The sequence below is a fragment of the Salvia hispanica genome, chromosome 6 (genome assembly GCF_029641045.1).
Source record: "Salvia hispanica isolate PSC_SH4W2 chromosome 6, Shi_PSC_v1, whole genome shotgun sequence".
Classification (NCBI taxonomy): domain Eukaryota; kingdom Viridiplantae; phylum Streptophyta; class Magnoliopsida; order Lamiales; family Lamiaceae; genus Salvia; species Salvia hispanica.
In genome coordinates this window covers 1,720,160-1,740,718 of record NC_142697.1, presented here as the reverse complement: position 1 = coordinate 1,740,718, position 20,559 = coordinate 1,720,160, and the positions used below count along the sequence as shown (strand labels likewise).

General features: G+C 34.0%; 1 protein-coding gene across 4 annotated transcripts; it reads left to right on the top strand.

Annotated features, from left to right (window-relative positions):
• The first annotated feature begins 1,567 nt into the window (after positions 1–1,567).
• LOC125205184 (putative disease resistance protein At4g10780) lies at positions 1,568–19,888 on the top strand. 4 transcript variants are annotated; one of them, XM_089061981.1, is made up of 6 exons: positions 1,568–1,680; positions 2,435–2,481; positions 8,733–8,779; positions 8,859–8,904; positions 9,545–9,591; positions 15,915–19,888. In XM_089061981.1, exons 5-6 carry the CDS (start codon positions 9,583–9,585, stop codon positions 19,821–19,823), a joined length of 3,918 nt encoding a protein of 1,305 aa, XP_088918107.1. In that variant the 5' UTR covers positions 1,568–1,680; positions 2,435–2,481; positions 8,733–8,779; positions 8,859–8,904; positions 9,545–9,582; the 3' UTR covers positions 19,824–19,888. The 4 variants fall into 4 exon arrangements, with proteins under 4 accessions (XP_088918107.1, XP_047959967.2, XP_088918109.1 ...); XM_089061982.1 differs by having other exon boundaries at positions 1,643–1,660; XM_048104010.2 differs by lacking the exon at positions 8,733–8,779.
• Positions 19,889–20,559: the final 671 nt, after the last annotated feature.

The following is a 20,559-nucleotide window of genomic DNA, read 5'->3' as shown; positions in this document are numbered from 1 at the left end:
ACTTTTTTGACATTACAATATGAGACTTTGACAAAATTTGAAAGTAAATTACAATTTCTTCTATTATTAATTAAAATATAATTAAAATTAAAATTGTTTATGTTTTTAACTTTTCATCGAATTATTATTATTATTATTATTATTATTATTATTATTTACAAGTAATACATAAATTGTTTAGGCAATTTAAAAGACTTAAAATTTACATGATCTATAATTTAAAAACTTTTTTCCAATAATAAGTGAAGGGTTATTTTTTTAAAAAATATTAATGCTTAAGCACTTTATTGACTTTGAGATATAAATTTATAAGTATAATACTATAATTGATAGTGACACAAATTAAAATGGACCTTTTTTGACATTGCAATACGAGACTTTGACAAAATTTAGATATAAATTTCTCCCTCCGTCCCAAACAAATTGAGTCGTATTCCATTTTAGTCCGTCCCAGCAAAGTTGAGTAATTTCCTTTTTTAACAAAAGACATCTCTCCTATTTATTTAATATAAATTCTTAACCTCCGTACCCAAAAGTTTTGTCTCAACTTTTATGGGACGGAGGGAGTATAATATCTTCCATTGTGTCAAAGTTTGAAAGTAAATTAAAATTTCTTCTAGTGTTAAATAAACATATAATTGAAATTTAAAATTGAATTTAATTCGGTTATCGGTTACAAGAACCGAACCGGAACCGTTCTGTTCTAGGTTTAACTGAATAACCGAAAACCGTTAACCCACCCCTACCGCCGGGTATTGGGTATCCAATATCCACTTTTATCGGATTGAGTATTGAAATTTAAGATAATTCGAGTATTGGGTAACCCGAATGGGTATCAGGAATTACCCGAATACCCAATTTATTATTTTAAGTAATTTTATAAATTAGGTTTAGTCATTTCGGGCTTCAAGAGCCGGGCTCATTTATATACTAATTATAACTTTCTCTAAGCTTATAGTATAAATAAGTCAATCTCTCTTACTCTAGGTCACTTCTTCTACATTTTAATTAAATGTGTAACTTTTACTGTTTTACTTACATAACCAATCCTCATAAATATAATTGTGTACTTTAAAATAAAAGTGACTCATTATTAACAGTTTATACAACATTAAAGATATTAGTCTATTTAAATATTTTCTATAGTTATATAAATATAATTACAATCTAAATTTTTTATTAGTTATTAACATATGTAAATAGTCGGGTATTTGGGTACCCGATTTGTCCGGTTTAGATACCTGGGGCGGGTATTGGATTACCCGAAAATATATCGAGTCGAACATCGAGTAGACATTTTAGATGATTTTCGGATTTGGATATTCAATTTTTTTGGATCGGATATCCACGGATATCCATATTTCCATCCCTCGCCTAGCCTACGCCAATGTCAGTTATTTTTAAAATTGATGGCTAGACTACGCCTTAGATATTTTTCAAGTGTGAATGCTTAAATACTTATATTTTCAATATTGGCGGCTAGATTAATTTCAAGAGAAATTACGAAACTGACTACTAGATATTTTTCAAGAGGATTAGCTAATATACAAAAGGCAACAAATCTCATTAAAGGGAGTTTCACTACTCTCCCAACAACAAATAAGAAAAATTCGTCTCCAATCAGAAACTAATCTCAAGGCTAATTCAAGTAGCAAAAGAGGTACATGTCGATAATCTGAGGTATCTCTTCATCCTACACTTTGTTTATAATTTGAAAAATTATGAAATATTGAGTTATTTATGGATATATTTCGGAATTATTTGGAAGGAAGAAATTACACATGAGATTGATTAATATGTTAATGTATGATAGTGATAATCATGTTTTGATTACTGTTTTGGAATCTAAACAATAACTGCATCTTCTCTGTCGATAAATAAAGGTTATAAATTTTATTTGTTTAATTTAAACACAAATATGTAACCTGGGGCTAATTTATGTATATTATGATTTTATAAGAATTTATTATAGTGATTTGATAACTCTCGCAAATTATATGAGAATGCAAAAGTTATGAGTTTAAATAATTAATGAATTAATTTTAAGATCCGATCGCTAGAATGGAATCTACCTTTGATTTATAATGTGTGGTGATTATATAGAAATGTATTGAATAGAAAAATAAATTAATTAATAAGATTGAAGAGATAATAAAATAAGAAAGAAAATAAATATAAAAAGAATATATATAGTTTTTTTGTTTATAACAAAATAAATCATTTATAAAGGGTTGGAAATAAGTCACTTATAAAGCACTGTTAGTTAATTAAAAATTAATTAGTCAATATAACTATAAGTCAATTTTGGTATACTATTGTGACTTTCACTCTCGTTTCTTCGTACTTGCGTGATCAATTTACATCTTTTGAATCAATCTCCTTCCATTTCCATTTTGTACGATCATATTTACATCTTGTGATTCTCTATTTTTAGATCTTACAAATCTCTTCAACCTCAACTCAGCCTTTTACTTCTCTCAGGTAACAATTCTCATACTACTAATTTACATCTCTGCTTTTATTTGTTTGTTTAGAATTTTACAACATTTTGCTAATTATATTACCACAAGGCTTCTGAAAATGAAAGTTAATTTTTTGTAAAAATATTAGAGTCAACTCTAACATCTTGCTTGTAGATTGCTAGAGCGCTACCACTTTTACCTATAGCATGGCACCATGTTTACATATTCAAAACAAGTAAACGAAGTTCTCTCGAAGAATTGTATTGATGTTGATAACGAACTATTGGATTCAAATTCACATTAATCGCGAAGGAGACTAATAAATACTCCCTCCGTCCCCGATTAGGAGTCACACTTTGACCGGGCACGGGTTTTAAGAAATGTCAAGAAAAGTTGGTTGAAAAAGTTAGTGGAATGTGAGACCCATTTTTTTATATTGGTTCTATAATAAAAATGTGAATAAATTGAGTTGGTGGAATGTGAGACTTACTTACCATTTATGGTAAAAATGAAGTGTAACTCTTAAATGGGGACGGACCGAAATGGAAAAGTGTGACTCTTAATTGGGGACGGAGGAAGTAGTAAATTAGCTAACAACACTCGAACTAACGAGCTGAAAGAAGCACTTTTATAACAGAAAAACTGATCTAACGCTAGTTAGATCGTACGGCTCAGATTAAAACATCTAAACTAAAACGCCATCAGGCTCCTGAAGATCCTCGCATCTTTGATTAACAGAATTTGATTTTGCTCTTCTTTCTTTCTCTAATCGAAGACTTTATTTGTTGACTTACTCCCAATGATCGGATTTAGTGAGCAAACCAACAAATCTCCACCTTGAGTGCTGAATTGGCATCATGCTCTATCTTGCACAACCAATCAGCCTCATACATTTCTCAAACTTTTCCCTCGGCAATGCCTTGTGAGCATGTTAGCTAGACTCTCAGCCGTCGTATCAACATTGAATGCTTTCACTGTCCCCTTTTCCATCTCTTCTCTCACAAAATGCAGCCCGATACGTATATGTTACTCATCTCATGGTAAACTTGATGTTTGGCAAGACAAATGGCACTGGTGTTATCACAACCAATTGCACATGGTGCCATTGCTTACTAGTATCATACTTCAAACCATATAAACTTTTTTTCAGTAAGCAGACATTTATTCACCTTCCCAACAAGATCATACGACAACACTCGATCTAGCTCTCTATCTCTCTCTCACAATGAATGGAAGAGATAACTGCAAGGTGCTAACCAAGAACAAAAATGAGCTAAATGAGAAGAGCATATATAACTGAACCGGAATGTGTGTGATGTGAATTGATACATCAGTAACAGAATTGAGGATCTAAGAGTCTAACAAACTTCCAGTTTTGACTCTTGAGCTTCAAAACCTCCAACGGCTAGTTTTGGCTAACTGACTCAAACGGACCTTTAATTCTACCTTTTCCCTCATACTAAACTGACCTTAATCACATTCACAATCTACAAATCTCCACCTTGAATGTGAGGTATAGGTCCACGCTGTCAACTAATGAAAAAGACCCAAATGCATAGCTAGAGAAATAAAGATAACAAAACACATTTGCTCAAAGTAGTAAGCTTTCATCTTATATTTGATAAAACGAGAATACACTGTATCACTATATATATAACATCAAGTGAAGGTTCTAGAATGCAACCATTCATAACCCTAAAAGCAGCCAGTAACAAAACTTTATCCAAGTCCAATTTGGCATCTTTCCAGCTTTAGCTGCCACGTCTCTCCAACTCAAGGAGTGGTCCTTCATCACAGCTGGAGCCTCATTCATCAGTCTAGACTCAGACATGGATCCTCTGCTTTTGGTCTTAGGTGCACCAGCTTGATCCTCACTTGATGACTCAGCATATTCAGTTAAGGATCCACAATGCTTCACTTCATTGTTCTTTATGCATTGAGCTGCAAGTTCATTTTCCACAACTTCACTAACAACACCCCTTACAAACTCCACTTCAATATTTGAACTTGGCAGTTGGCAAAGCTTTAGTCAACATATCAACAGGGTTGTGATCAGTGCTGATCTTCTCCACTTTGATTTTTCCCTTATGAACTTCATCTCTGATAAAATGCATTAGCACATCCATGTGCTTGCTTCTTTCATAAAACACTTGGTGCTTTGCAAGACATAAAGCACCACTGCTATCATAGTTAATTTCCACTTTGATTTCTCCCTTATCAGACTTGATTTCCAAGAAACAGTAGAACCAAATAGTGTGAAAATATATCTTGATTGAGATTTTTTGTTGCCAATGTTGGCAGCGTAATCTGAATCGGAATATCCTACTAGAGGATCAGTTCCTGCATCTTGAACATTCCCATACATGATCCCAACATTTTAAGATTCCTTTGCATATCTCAACACCCACTTTGCATATGAGTGACACCTGCCCGGATCACTCATATACCTGCTCACGACGCTCATTGCTTGAGCTAGGTCTGGCCTAGTACACACCATGGTGTACATCAGGCTTCCCACTATGTTTGAGTATGGGATCTGATCCATTTCTTTCCTCTCATAGTCAGTTTTGGACTTTGACTTGATGAGAATTTTAACTGCTGGCTCAGTGGTGTTGAAGTTCCTTTTGAGTTACTCATTTGATATTTTTTCAGTGTAGTCACTCTGTATGAGCCATAGCTTCCCTTCCTTTCTATCCCTTATGATTTCAATACCCAAAATCCTCTTTGCACAGCCCAAATCTTTCATTTCAAACACTGAACTGAGCTGCCTCTTAAAACACTGAATTTCTTCAATTTTGGGTCCAGCTATTAGCATGTCATCTACGTACAGTAGCAGCCATGCCACAGCTACTTCATCCTTGTACTTGATGTATACACAACCATCAAACTTGGACTTTCTAAATCCCAACTTGTGCATTTCTTCATCAAAGATCAGACTGTTGGATTGCTTTAAACCGTACAGACTCCTTTTGAGGAGACACCCTTTGTCTTAATCACCTGGGGCAATAAATCCCTCAGGTTGAAGCATGTATTTTTTCCTCTAATCCACCATGTAGAAAAGCTGTCTTTACATCAATTTGATGTAATTCCCAATCCATTTGAGCTGTGAGAGCCATAAGGATTCTGATAGAACTATGCTTTACCACGGGGGAAAACACTTCATTAAAATCTACTCCTCCTTTCTGTGGGTATCCCTTTGCAACTAACATTGCTTTGTATCTCATTTTCTCAGTTCCAGTAACCTCCACCTTTCTCTTGAATATCCATTTGCGACCTATGCCTGTAGGTTTATGCAAACTTGATCTCTTTACTAGAATCCAAGTCCCATTTTTTTAGTAATGACTTTATCTCATCTATCATGGCTTTCTTCTATTTCTTTCTTCTTGCTCTTCATGGCTTCTGAGTAGAGTAAGTAGAAGGTTCTGAGTACTCAATGTGCTCAGCAACACACACAGCATAGTTGATGATGATATGGAGTGAAAGGCTGAAGTAAAACAAGAACTGGAATTCAATATAAAAGAAGAACAATCGTCCGAAGAGGCCAAGATAATCCTCCGAAGAGGCCTACAGTTGATACCGTCCTAATACACTTTATTTTCCAAGATGTCTAGCTCTTCTAAAGAGGAGCTATTTATAGGACTCCTACGCACTCTAATCTAGGAAAGTGAATCAGCATATAAATAAACAAGGAAACTAATCCTCAATATTTAAAGTAATCTTTTCATCAATCTCCACAATAATTAAAATGATCTCAAGAGATAATGGAGATCATTAGCTTGATCTCTATCAGATGATGTCAGCTTGGCTGTACCTGGGAGGTGGTCTGATTTCTCTCCTCGTTTTATCTCTGGCCAACAAATAGTTATGCAGATTCTCTTGTTGTGCTGATGTGCCCTCGGGATTTTGTTCTGGCTCTAGCATTGAATCATGTTGACTCTCTTCAGCCTAATTCTGATCATTACACATTTCAACTCCAGGCAGCTCCACCTCAGTTTAATCACCATTATTATCAGAGCTCTGGCCATGGCTTTGCTTTGTCTCAGTAAAGGGCATTCTGTCTTCTACAAACTTCACATCTCTACTGATAATTAGCTTGTGATTTTCAGGTTCTATAAACCATAATCTGTACCCTTTAACACCAGGCTGATAACTCAACATGATACATTTTAAAGCCCTTGGCTCTAATTTATTCTGCCTGACGTGAGCAAAAGCAACCAAAATTTCTGAGATCATTCCTTCCAAACCATCTATGATCTGGAGTATCAAATTCAATAGCTGAGGGGGGAAATTTGTTGATCAAGAATGCGGCTGTAGCTACTGCTTCTCACCAAAATTTCTTAGGAACTCCTGAGCTAAGCATCATACACCTGACTCTATCGATTAGAGTCCTATTCATCCTTTCTGCAGTGCCATTTTGCTTTGGATTATTGGGCACTGTTCTGTGCCATTTAAACCTGCTAATATTGAGAGCCTCTGTTAAGGAATCAGGGGCCTTGTTGGAGGAACTCTGTAACTTCCTTGCCCTCAATACTGATTGAACTTCCTCAAGATTGATTGTCTTTCTCCCGGCCATACAGCATTGCATCTTTAAGATGATCGAATAACTTTGGCAGAGCATTAAGAAGTAGGATGGCCTTGTCTTCATTACCAAGCTTACATCTATGTTCTCAATGTCATCTACTACCTTGTTGAACTATTCGAGCTGTTCTTTGATTCCCTTATCTTCAAGAAACTTATAGGAGTACAACCTCTACTTCATGAACAGCCTATTGGCTAGGGATTTGGTTATGTATAGACTCTCCAACTTGGACCATACATTCGCGGCCGATTTCTCCTTGGCGACCCCCCGTAGAACTTTATCCCCTAAACATAGGATAATCGAGCTATATGCGCGCTCAAGCATCTCCTGTTTCTTGATCACGGATTTCTCAGCTACTTCTTTCCAGGCTTCTGCCTTCGCATCAGTTCAGCGCCTCTGCCAAACCTTGTTGCACCAGAATGGCCTTCATCTTGATTCGCCATAATCCAAAATCATTGCGGCCGGTGAATTTCTCGGTCTCTAGCTTCGTCGTCGCCATCGCCTCTCTTCCCACAGACGGCGCCAGTTGTTAAGAATCGAACACGAAACCTAAATCAACAAGATGTATGAATGTAAAGCACGCCAGAAAATTACGTGGTTCGATCAATGTGATCTACATCCGCGGACAACAAAATGAAACCTTTATTCACCTCCCAATCAAGATCATACAACAACACTCGATCTAGCTCTCTATCTCTCTCTCACAATGAATGGAAGAGATAACTGCAAGATGCTAATCAAGAACAAAAATGAGATAAATGAGAAGAGCGTAACTAAATCGGAATGTGTGTGTGTGCGCGTTGATTCTTATATGTGAATTGATACATCAGTAACAGAATTGAGGATCTAAGAGTCTTAACAAACTTACTGCTGTGACTCTTGAGCTTCAAAACCTCCAACGGCTAGTTTTGGCTAACCGACTCCAACAGTCATGATCTCTCCGAAGCTAAGTCTCGCAGCTGATCCACTGCCCTTTAACTCCACCTTTTCCCTCATACTAAACTGACCTTAATCACATTCATAATCTACAAGATCAATTTTGTTGTACTTGTATCTCAGCACTGTTTTGGTCTCTTGGTCTCTTTTTCTTGAAGGGAAAATCAGCTTCTGCCAACACCTCATCTCTACTGGTTATGATCTTTTGGTTTCCATGCTCTACACTCCATATACAGTATCCATTTACCCCGGCTTGATACCTTAGAAGCACTCACCTCAAGGCTCTACCTTCTAGCTTACTTTGCTTTAGAAGTCCAATATCAGTTCTTAGGCACTTCAACACACTGACTTTCTTTATCTCAACCACACAACACCATTCTCTAACCTTTCCAAATCCCTCTGATTTTTCCCTTGAAACATGTAGTCATATTTTTCTAGAATAATCGTCTATGATGTCTGTTTATCTTTGGGATATGGCAGTTTCTCGAATTTCTCATGAAAGCAATCTTCACAGGGCCCTTTCTTCTGATATTCATTTCCATCAATTACTTCTTTTTTTATCAGCTCCTTTATACTTCTGAGACTATTTTTTTCCGAATAAATCATTTATAAGAACAAGTCAACTTTCGTATACTAGTGTGACTTTCTCTGTTGGTTCTACGAACATGCCTGATCAATTAGTATCTTGTGGATAAACCTTTCGCTTCTTCCTTTTTGTACGATCATATTTACATGTTTTGATTCTCTCTTTGTAGATCTACAAATCTTTTCAATCTTAAGATAGCCCTTTCACATCTCTCAAGTAACAATTCTCATACTCATTTACATCTTGTGAATCAATCCTTCTCTCATATTTACATGTTCTGATTCTCGCTTTGTAGATCTACAAATCTCTTCAACCTCAGCTCAGCCTTTCACATCTCTCAGGTGACAATTCTCATACTAATTTGCATCTCTTCTTTTATTTGTGTTGTATTTTACACGATCTTGCAAATATTACCACAAAGACTTCAGGAAATGAAAATTTTAATTTGTTGTACTTATAAAATGAAGGAAATTTTGAATAAACATCTGTGTTGGAGTCAACTCTAACATATTGCTTGTAGATTGCTAGCGCTTAGCTTTATGCTCACATATTCAACATTTATTGTATTTCTACTTTCTTCATAAATTTCAAAATCATTCTCAGACTGAATAGATGATCGCATGAAAATTGAGATCGTAGCTATTTTTCTCATCAAATAATTGTTTTTTTTTTTTTTATGTTTTCTTGAAAATAGCAAAGTGGTGAAAATGTTAAAGCTGGGTTTTCAAGTAGGACGAAATGATGCACACAACAATCTGAAATACTCCTAATAAAGTTCTAATAAAAAAAAATACTACTATTGTTATGTCATTAAAAAAAGGAAATCAGTAACGAGACTGAGAAGTCTAGTCAGCCTTGGATGGTGTAACTTTACTGCCGGTTTTTCTTGCCTGATCAATTTAGCACACGTGAATCGATCTTTTGCTGCTGCCTTTGTTGTAAGAAAATCCTTACATATTGTGATTCTTCTCTCATTTTTAGATCTACAAATCTATTCAGTCTCAGCTCAGCCCTTCACTATGTATCAGGTAACGATTCTCATACTAAAGTACATCTCTACTTTTATTTGTTTGTTTGGAATTTTACACATCTTGCTAATATTACCACAAGGCTTCGGGAAATGTAAGTTTAAATTTCTAGTACATGTGAAATGAAGAAAAATTTGAATAATCGGTCAGCCACATCTTAATGTTATTATGATTTTGATTATGAAATACTGTCTATATTTGAATAATTCAAATCCATAACAATACTACTCCCTCTGTCCCGCTTAAGATGACACGTTTCCTTTTTAGTTTGTCCTAACTAAGATGAACATTTCCTTTTTTGATAACTTTCTCTCCCCAATTAATACACTCAACCATTTTTTCTCACTCCTATTAAAATATCCATCTTTCTTTATCTCTCTACTTTAATACTTACACTCACCTTCTCTCTCTCCAATTAAACACTTTAACCAATAACTCCTAAAACCCTATGTCGGCTAAGCAATTTGTCATCTTAGCCGGGACGGAGGGAGTACATGATAAGATAGAATCACCAATCTCTATTCATACTTTTTTCTTTTGATGTAGAGGTTGAATCCACCAATCAATTTTTGTCATTTCTTTAATTTCAACTTATAATGATTTTTTTTTTATGGATAAAGAATCGAGAACTTTAATATACATATCTATAGGGTGTGATCAATTGCTAACTCACCCCTTAATTGCTAACTACAATTAATTTAATACCATAAGATTTTAAAGATATAATGGCCTATAAATTTCCATGTGTGAATTCATTTTTTATTTTATAATACTAAAGAGATAATAACGACTCTAAATTTAGGGTTTATATCAAAATGTCTAACACAGTGAATTAAACATATAACACTATGTTTTGAATATGTCAACATAGTTTCATATTGACACTATACATGTATTAAGTTGACATATTATGTTAGTAACATTGACATAAAAATGTTGACGAAATATATGAAAATATACGAAAATATTATCAAATTTTAACATTGAAACATATGCATGTGGGATCTCGTTAGAATCCTTATAGAATTATCTTTAATTTGATATATGTGTGTGAAAAAATATTTTAAATCGAGATAGTTATATGAAGTTTTGAGATATTTTTTAAAAGTTAGTTACAATTAATTTGTTGTTACTTGACATAAATACCCTAATTGACATTTTTCATTCAATGTATTGATATTCGGAGTTGAATGATCTTGGACCTTAATTTAAAAATCTAATGTCTACAATTTAGTTGTAGTTAGCAATTTAATATTGAGTTAGCAATATAACACTCCACTATATCTATATATACATAGGGTAGTCATAAAAAGCAAATTGGCCTACAAACTCCAAACTATGATTTGAACCGTTAGATTTCAAGATTTGATGTCAACAGATGACATCAAATATTGAAATCTAACGGTCTAGCTCATAGTTGGAGTTTGTATAATATATAGAGTTTGCATTTTATTACATCTTCTCATATGTACATATATTATATACTTCATTCATCGCATAAAAATATAGACATTTTCCAATTTAGCAGTAAGAAAGGAGGGGTATCAACACACATGATTCTAATTCTTAAATTGAAATTGATCCATCTCGGCGTCTTTAATATATAGAGTGAATTACACTAACAGTCCCAGATCTTGTCGAAAAATACACTAATGATCCATAAAAAAATTTTTATAGCTTTTTTGGTACCTGACGGTCTTTTATACCCCTCTATATTAAAAAAATTCCCTAAATGCCATGGAGGGCATTTTTTATTTTGGAAATCACAGTTTTGGTACCTCTTCAATCTTGCAATTTGTTTGGATATATATAAAAGCACCTTTTCGGGTAGAAAACATTTACATTTCTAGTACTACTAGTTAATTTATATTTTTACAATATAAAACATTTTCTTTTGAATTATAATTCCCTTAATTTTTTTCAATAATTACTTGAATAACGTATAGTTTGAGCTTTATACTGAAAAATTACTTTAGTTTACTTTAATATTTTTATTAAAAATGTTACTTGCAAGAGTTCGCTATAATATAAGTTAGTTATAATTTCACTTTAATTTTAATTATTATACTTAAAAGATATTATTCACTATACTTTATTTTAATTAAATGTAATTAAAATATTTATTTTTCACTTAAGTATAGTAACATTTAAATATTTAACTAACAGTTTTTAAGTAAAATATTACTATAGTTCACTATAATATGTTTCATTCTCAAATGTATAAAATTTAATCAAATTTTTTAAGTAAAAATAAATTCCACATGCAAAAGAATTTTTTGTAATTTACTTTAATATTTTTATTAAAGAAGTTATTATTAGATTTAATTTTTTTTATAGATTGAGTTTTATAATAAATACTAGTAATATTTAATTTAAAAAATAGATAAGAGTATAACTAAACTATTTTAAGGTTGTACTTATTTTTAAACATATAATGAAAATAAACTATTTTAAATAACTAAAATTACAAAAATAGTATACTAGTATTTAAGGTCTAAAATGCCCTCAAACATTAAAGATTCACTTTTTTGGTGCCTGGGGTTATTTAGTTTTATCGTACTTAAAATGCTATAAAAAAATTTTAAGAACCATTTATGCATTTTTCGACAAGATTAGAGACTATTAGGGTAGTTCACTCCAATATATACTAGAGTGAACTACAAAAATGGTTCCTGGACTATGGGTTTATCTCGCGCATAGTCTCTGGCCTTTAAAAATATAGTCAGACATCCCTGGACTAAGGGTTTATCTCAAATTTGACCCTTTTGCCATTTTTTGATACGAAAATACCCAATTGGATTTGGGCAATTTGGTCTTTTAATCCTTTTAACATTTTAAATATAATATCACTTCAGTGATGTGCTAAATCTGATATTATTTTAAAATTATCATTCTCTTCCCTTTTGTCATCCTTCACTTTGTTTCTTTATTTCAATATTAGATTTAATTTTATAAAATTAAATTTTAAATTTCAATTTTATATCAATAATTTTTTATTAATTATTAAAGTTATTAAATAACAAAAACTAATAGTTTTAATCTATAGTTGATAGTGTCTAATATTTAATCAATAAGATATGCCGACGGCAACTTAGTTTTAATCAATATTTAATAGTTTTAATCATAAATAGATCATATAACACGATTTATTCTGAAATAAATATGCAATTAATGTAAGACTAATATAATTTCCGTTTGTTTATTTCAACAAAAATACTCCTATATAAAATTTTTAGTAGTATCAAAGTTTTAGTCAACTTTATAATATTTAATCACAAGCAATTATAATAATTGAACTAAGGCTAAATATAATAGCTCTTATTTTTCCATCATGATTAATATTATTTTTTTTGTACTTCTTCAATTCAGCTGAATATTATATTAAATAACAAAAATTAATATTTTTAATCAATATTTATAGGGTCCATGAATTAATAGTTTTAATTAAAAAATTTATTGATATTTAAAAATCTAATTTTAAAATTTAATTTTATAAAATTAAATCTAATATTGTAATAAAGAAACAAAGTGAAGGATGGCAAAAGGGAAGAAGAATGATAATTTTGAAATAATATCAGATTTAGTACATCACTAAAATAATATCATATTTTAAATGTTAAAAGTGTACAATGACCAAATTTCCCAAAATGGCAAAAGGGCCAAATTTGAGATAAACTCTTAGTCCAGGGATGTCTGGCGATATTTTTAAAGTCCAGGAACTATGGGCGAGATAAACCCATAGTCCAATAGGGTCATCTTATATTTCTTATAGTATCATAATCCAAAATCAAGACCAAATCTACACCCTTGAATTTTAAAATGAATGGATGAGATTAAACCTTACGAATTTCAATAAACAATAGACAAAATATCGACAAAGGGGTAAGATCGTCATTTTGTTATCATATCATAATTTTCATGTTTTTCGTATTACAAAATATCAATACAATGACATGAGTATTTCAACACAAGTACAAGAAAATATCAACACAATTTTATTGAGATTGTACACAGTTTTATTGAGATTTTACATATATTATATTGAAACTTTTTGATGTATTTGTTGATAAAATTATGCTTATCAGCATATACGAAAAATGAAATAAAAATTATCGAAATTCATCAATCGAACGTCGTCGGAACATATGCAATTGAGTTCTCGTTAGAATCCTTATAAAATTCTTTAATTTGATATATTTTATGCGGAAAAATAAATTAAATCGAAAGAGTTACGTAAATTCAAAGTTTTGGGATAATTTTAATAATAGATAATTGACATTATTACCCTTTAATTTAATTTAATAATTATTTAAATTTAAAAGATACTCCCTCTGTTCCAAAGTAATAGAGTCATTTTGTCATTTTGGTACGTTCCATAGCAATAGAGTCATTTTCTTTTTTAGTAAAAGTCAATACATTTTTCCACACCTACTTTACTCTCTCTTACTTTTTTCTCTCTTCGTCTCTCTACCTTTTCATTTTCCACTTTATTCTCCCTTTACTTAACTCACCTAACACAATTTTTCTTAGTCTCCGTGTAAAAAAGAAACGCCTCCATTATTGATCGCATCTCAGCAATCGATCACAACCCTACACCAATATGCACATAGATCACATAAAAATATAAATATTCTTACATAATCAGAGACGGAACTAGAATTTTAAGGAAGGCGGTGCTGAATTTAAAAATAATGTTAAAATATTTAATTTTATTTTTATTTATAATATTTTATACTAGTTTTTAGGAGACACTAAATTATTATAATTGTATTAATCGGATCATCGTGACTTTAAACTATAAATAATAGTTATCAAATTTTTTTTGATAAAATATTTCAATAATATTTGGGTCACTTGAATACTCTATATGCTCTTCTAATATAGTAGTACATGGAATCTATATGCTCTTCTAATATAGTACTCCCTCCGTCCCATTGAAGATGATCCACTTTCCTTTTTGGTTTGTCTCAATTAAGATGACCCATTATTTAAAATAGAAATCCCTTTATCTCTACTTTATTCCCCCTCTCTTACTTTACTCTCTCCACTTAACACACAAAATAAAGTTGCATAAAATCCCGTGTCGCCCAAGAAAGGGGTCATCTTCCTTGGGACGGAGGGAGTAGTACATGGAAGAGAGAGGTCTATAACTTTACCATCAATTTTATAGTACTCCCTCTATCCCAAGGTATTAGACCAACTTTCCTTTTTGGGATGTCCCAACATATTAGACTCATTTCCCTTTTTAGCAAAAAGTATCTATCTTATTTTATTCTCCACCTACTTTTTTCTCTCTTCTCTCCCCTACTTTTTCCCTCTCTCATACTTTACTCTCTCCACTTTAACTATTTAAATATCAATTCCTTAAATCATGTGCCCAAAAGAAGTGAGTCTAATACTCCGGGACGGAGGGAGTAAGAAGTATTACACTATGAGATACTACCTGTCCCTGAAAATTTGTTCCATTTTTTCATTTCTGTCCGTCCCCCAAAATTTGTCTTATTTCACTTTTTTCCATTTATAGTAGTGGACCCATATTCCACTAACTTATTTCTACTCACATTTTATTATAAAACTAATATATAAAAGTAAGATTCACAATCCACTAACTTTTTCAACTCACTTTCTATTACATTTCTTAAAATTCGTGTCGGGTCAAAGTGGGACAAATTTTGGAGAACAGAGGTAGTATAATAATAATATGTATAAAAAGTAATAGTATATAAATATTCATAATATTGAAAAAATAGATTAATATAAAAAAGAGACTGAAGAAATATCCAAAATAAAGTATACACTATAATAGGGAAATGTTAAGATGAAGATCACAAAAATATTAAACTAGAAATGGTGCGTGGAAACTTGGAATATGATAGACTATTTATTATTGCATCTTCTTAATAATGTGAAGCTGTATAAATAAAAGAATTAATATACAAATTAATTAGATACTTACAAATTTGGGCTTCCATTTCAATTACTAATCCCTAATGACCCAAGCCCAACATAGCATATACTAACTTATAGCCCAGTAAGGCTATCTTCTTCCCCAAATCAAATTTCTCACACGCACAGTTGCAGAACGACCATGGCGGCCACCAGGGTGGGGATACTCGGTCATCGTCAACTCTAACATCTTGCTTGTAGATTGCTAGCGCTTAGCATCATATTCGCATAATCACATAGTCAACATAGGATTTATACTTTGTTCATTAATTGCAAATTTATTTTCGGACAAGATAGATGATTCCTAGAAAAGTTATATTGTAGCTGTTTTTCTCATCAAATCATTTTTGTTTTTTGTTTATGTTTTCTCTGGGAAGAGCAACGTGGTGATAAGCTGGATTTTGACAAAGCTGGGGGAGTCGGCTTTGTCAAAGTTTGTGGAACAAACGGTGGATAATGCACACAACAATCTCAAAAGTATACAGGACTTTGAGCTCAATCTAAAAGCTCTGCAGAAAAACTTGAATAAATTGGTTGCTAAGGCATCTGATGTTGAGGAGGAAATCAAGAACTCAGAGCGTTCTGGTCTAAAGAAAAGGAAACGTGAAGTTAAGGAGTGGTTGGAAGAAGTGAGGTCCATTGAAAATCAAGTTGTTGAGTTTGGGACTCGAGTGGAATCCGAAGGAATTACTCTGAGCTTGATGGAAGGAGGAGTACCAGCTAAACTAAATGTTGAGGTTGACACACTTGTCGAGCAAAGACTTTCTTTTTGTGAACTTGTCCTTGATGTTTGTGGAAGTAGGGGAGATAAGTTGTTGACTAATGGGATGGTTGGTGAAGCTTTTAATGAAAATCTGGAAATGATTTTGAAACTTTTGGAGAGTGGGCAAGTGTCGAGCATTGGTGTTTATGGTATGGGTGGTGTGGGCAAAACAACACTGGCAAAGCACATTCACAATCGACTCCTCCAACACTCTCAGGGTCGTGTGATTTGGGTTACAGTCTCTCAAGAGTTTAGTGTTACGACTTTACAAGATAAAATAGCTAGTATTATAGATGTGGACCTGGTGGAACGAACAGCGCATAATGAAGACATAAGAGCGGCGAGACTCCATACAACTTTGTCTCATATGAAGAATACAGTGCTGATATTAGATGATGTGTGGGAAAATATTGATCTATCAATGGTTGGATGTCCCATTTCTGTTGAGTGTTGCAGGTTGATTATAACTTCTCGCTCCTTACAAGTGTGTCGTCAAATTTGTTGCCAACAAGTGTTTCAAGTGAAAACTCTACATCATCAAGAGGCATGGGAATTGTTCAAGGAAACTCTAAGAAATGAGATAGAACTTGATTCTTCGGTAGAAGAAATTGCCAGATCTGCGGCAAAATTGTGTGGTGGTCTGCCCCTAGCAATTGTTACAGTGGCTGGAAGCATGAGGGGTGAGAGAGCCATTCATACTTGGAGAAATGCTTATGCAGAACTAAAAGAACGTGTCACTGGAAAAGATGGCATGGGAGATGGTGATGTTTATAACGTATTGAAATATAGTTTTGATCGGTTGAATAGAAATCATCATAATCAGACTAATGAGTTCAATACGTTACAACATTGTTTCCTGCATTGCGCGTTACATCCTGAAGATGAAAAAATAATGAGAGTGCATTTGGTTAGTGAGTTCATTTCTGGAGGGTTGTTGGATGAAAGAAAGACAAGGAGAGACCAAGTTGAGCAAGTACATTCCATATTGGATAAATTAGTGAATGTGTGCTTATTGGAAAGCTCTGTTGATCCTGAATGGGTGAAGATGCATGATCTTGTAAGAGGTATGGCATTAAAAATATGTGAGGTGAAATATATGGTAAGAGCAGGTGATAAGTCTTCGAAGGAAATTCCTAGAGAATCAGAATGGACAAAGGATCTGGAGAAGGTGTCCTTAATGCGCAGTAGCATAATGAGAATTCAAGAAGGAATGTCTCCTGATTGTCCTAAGCTCTCTACATTGCTTTTACAGGAAAATTTTTGTTTGAATTTTATTCCAGATTCATTCTTTTCTAAAATGCAAGGACTATGCACTCTTGATTTGCGCTGCACTATGATAACAATGCTGCCAAACTCCGTCTGTGCCATGAAGAGCCTCAAGGCATTGCTCCTTAATTCCTGTCAGAGCCTAAAATATGTTCCATACTTGGGAGAGATGAAAGAACTCAAGGAGTTAAACCTCTCGCATACAGCAATCAAGGAAGTCCCACAAGGAGTTGGGAAATTATTCAATCTCAAATTCCTCGCAATGAATGCGCCTAGATTAAATATGCTTCCAAGAGGATTGTTTCTTAAACTTGGGAATCTTCAGCACTTAGAATTACCATTCCATATGAAAGCAGAAGTTGAAGAAATTGAGAATCTGAAACTGCTAGAGGAGTTTAGTGGAAGAGTGGAAAATGTGAAAGATTTGAAGTCTTTGATTACAAGTTGGGGAAATCGGGTACGTGACACTAGCTACACAATAGGAGTGGGATCGTATGATGGAGATTTTCATACAAGAATAGGAGCATGTTATAATAAAGAGTTGTTCTTGTTCAAATGCAACCTTGAAGATGAGAGAGTATTAGCAGAGGGAATTGTGCAGCAATGTGAGGGTCTGGGCAATTGCTTTGTGGATGGATTGAAGAGATTGAGAATTAAAAGTTGTGGAGAAACAGAGTACATTTGGAGGAGTGAGGCAGGATTATCATCTCAAATGTCTACTCTTGAAGAAATTGAACTGATTGAGTTGGATGCTATGAAGGGGTTGATCGAAAAGGGGGAAATAGGAGCATCAGCTGCACTTGCACAACCTGTGTTTTCCTCTCTGACACGGCTAGTAATTTATTGGTGTAACAAGATGAGGATACCAGTACCAGTAGCTCCCAACCTTGAAGATATTCATATCAGCTACTGTTATGAAATAGAAGAGATATTCGACGAAGGAACAAGTTCCCTCACCCTCCCTAAATTAAAAAGAATCAGGTTACAAGAGCTGCCAAAACTGAGGAAGGTGGGGATACTATCAAGAGCTCCCAACCTTGAAGATATTGGTATAAGGGAGTGTGAAGAAATAGAAGAGATATTCGAAACAAGTTCCCTCACCCTCCCCAAATTAAAAGACGTATGGTTAAAAAAGCTTCCAAGATTGAGGAAGTTGGGGATACTATCAAGAGCTCCTAACCTTGAAGTTATTGATATAAGGAAGTGTGGAGAAATAGAAGAGATATTCGAAGATGAAGGAACAGGTTCCCTCACCCTCCCTAAATTGAAAAAGTTGAAGTTGAAAGTGCTGCCAAGACTGAGGAAGGTGGGGATACTATCAAGAGCTCCCAACCTTGAAGATATTGGTATATGGGAATGTGAAAAGGTAGAAGAGCTATTCGAAACAAGTTCCCTCACTCTCCCTAAATTGAAAACCTTATTGTTAAAAGAGCTGCCGAGACTGAGGAAGGTGGGGATAGTATCAAGAGCTCCCAACCTTGAACATATTGATATCAGCGAGTGTGAAAAAATAGAAGAGATATTTGAAACAAGTTCCCTCACCCTCTCGAAATTAACAGGCATATGTTTAGAAAAGATGCCAAGACTGAGGAAGGTGGGGAAACTATCAAGCGCTCCCAACCTTGAGCATATTGATATCAGCGAGTGTGAAGAAATAGAAGAAATATTCGAAACAAGTTCCCTCACCCTCTCGAAATTAACAGGCATAAGGTTAGAAGAGCTGCCAAGATTGAGGAAGGTGGGAATATTATCAAGAGCTCCCAACCTTGAACATATTGATATAAGGGAGTGTGAAGAAATAGAAGAGATATTCGAAGATGAAGAAAGACATTGCCTCGCCCTCCCCAAATTAAAAGAAGTTTGGTTATATAATCTGCCAGGACTGAGGAAGGTGGGGATACCACCATCAGGAGTTCCCAACCTTATAACTGTTTCTGTGAGTGAGTGCGGAGGATTAGAAGATGTGTTCGATGATGAAGAAAGAGGTTGTATCACCCTCCCCAAATTAATAAGGTTGCACTTAGAACAGCTTCCAACACTGAAGAGCCTATGCAAGGGAACAACCATCATTTGCAACTCCATTCAATCTATCTATATAAATGAGTGCCCAAGATTGACGAACAAACTTCCTGTGGTTGTGGATCTGGCTGTGCCTCGACGATATCAGATAAGGGTGAACCCAGAATTGTGGGAATCATTGAAGTCAGACGATCCCAACCTCTCTCTATTTTTCAAATCTTATAAATATTTAATCTAATAATGCACTGCTTTTGGCGCAAATGTTTCTGGATTCATGTTTTGTAATAACATTCCCTTTGCTTATTCGTCAGCACCCCCATATTTCCATAAGTTCATAAATTGATGATAGACAATAATGACTGATCATGCTTTATCAGAAATGCATCCATTTTATTTAATAGTAATAGTAATTATTTTGGGTAAATTGCTTCAAAAGTCGTGAACTTCGTCAAAAGTTCGGTTTTGTTTCAATAGTAATCTTGTTCGTGTTGTTATTGTTGTATCTCAAGAGTCCCCATAAATCCTATAAATACATGGATGTTGGGCATCATTTCTCAATCAATAAGATATAAGAATCCTTTATCACTACAATCTTTTTATCATGGTACCGGAGCAGTGTCGCGGTCACTAGCTTGACATCTTCGGCAGAAACTCTTATTGAGATTATATCCAATCTAGTTACTCAATACCAAGCAGCAACAAACGTAGATGTTGAACAACCAAAAAAAGTCCCCAACTAAGAAAATGTTGAAATCAAATTCAACGGCAGCAATTGTCGTATTAGCATCGCCGACCAGTCGTCGCTCGTCGCACAACCATCACCATCCACTGACCACTCAACCAAGTCGTCGTTGAGCAAGCCGTTGGCGACTTCCCCAGCCTCAAGCACCGCACCTCTAGCAGCTACTCTTCTCCCAAACCAGACAGCCACCTCCGAGAGAGCCGCGGGGAAAGAAGCAGAATCTTCCACCGCC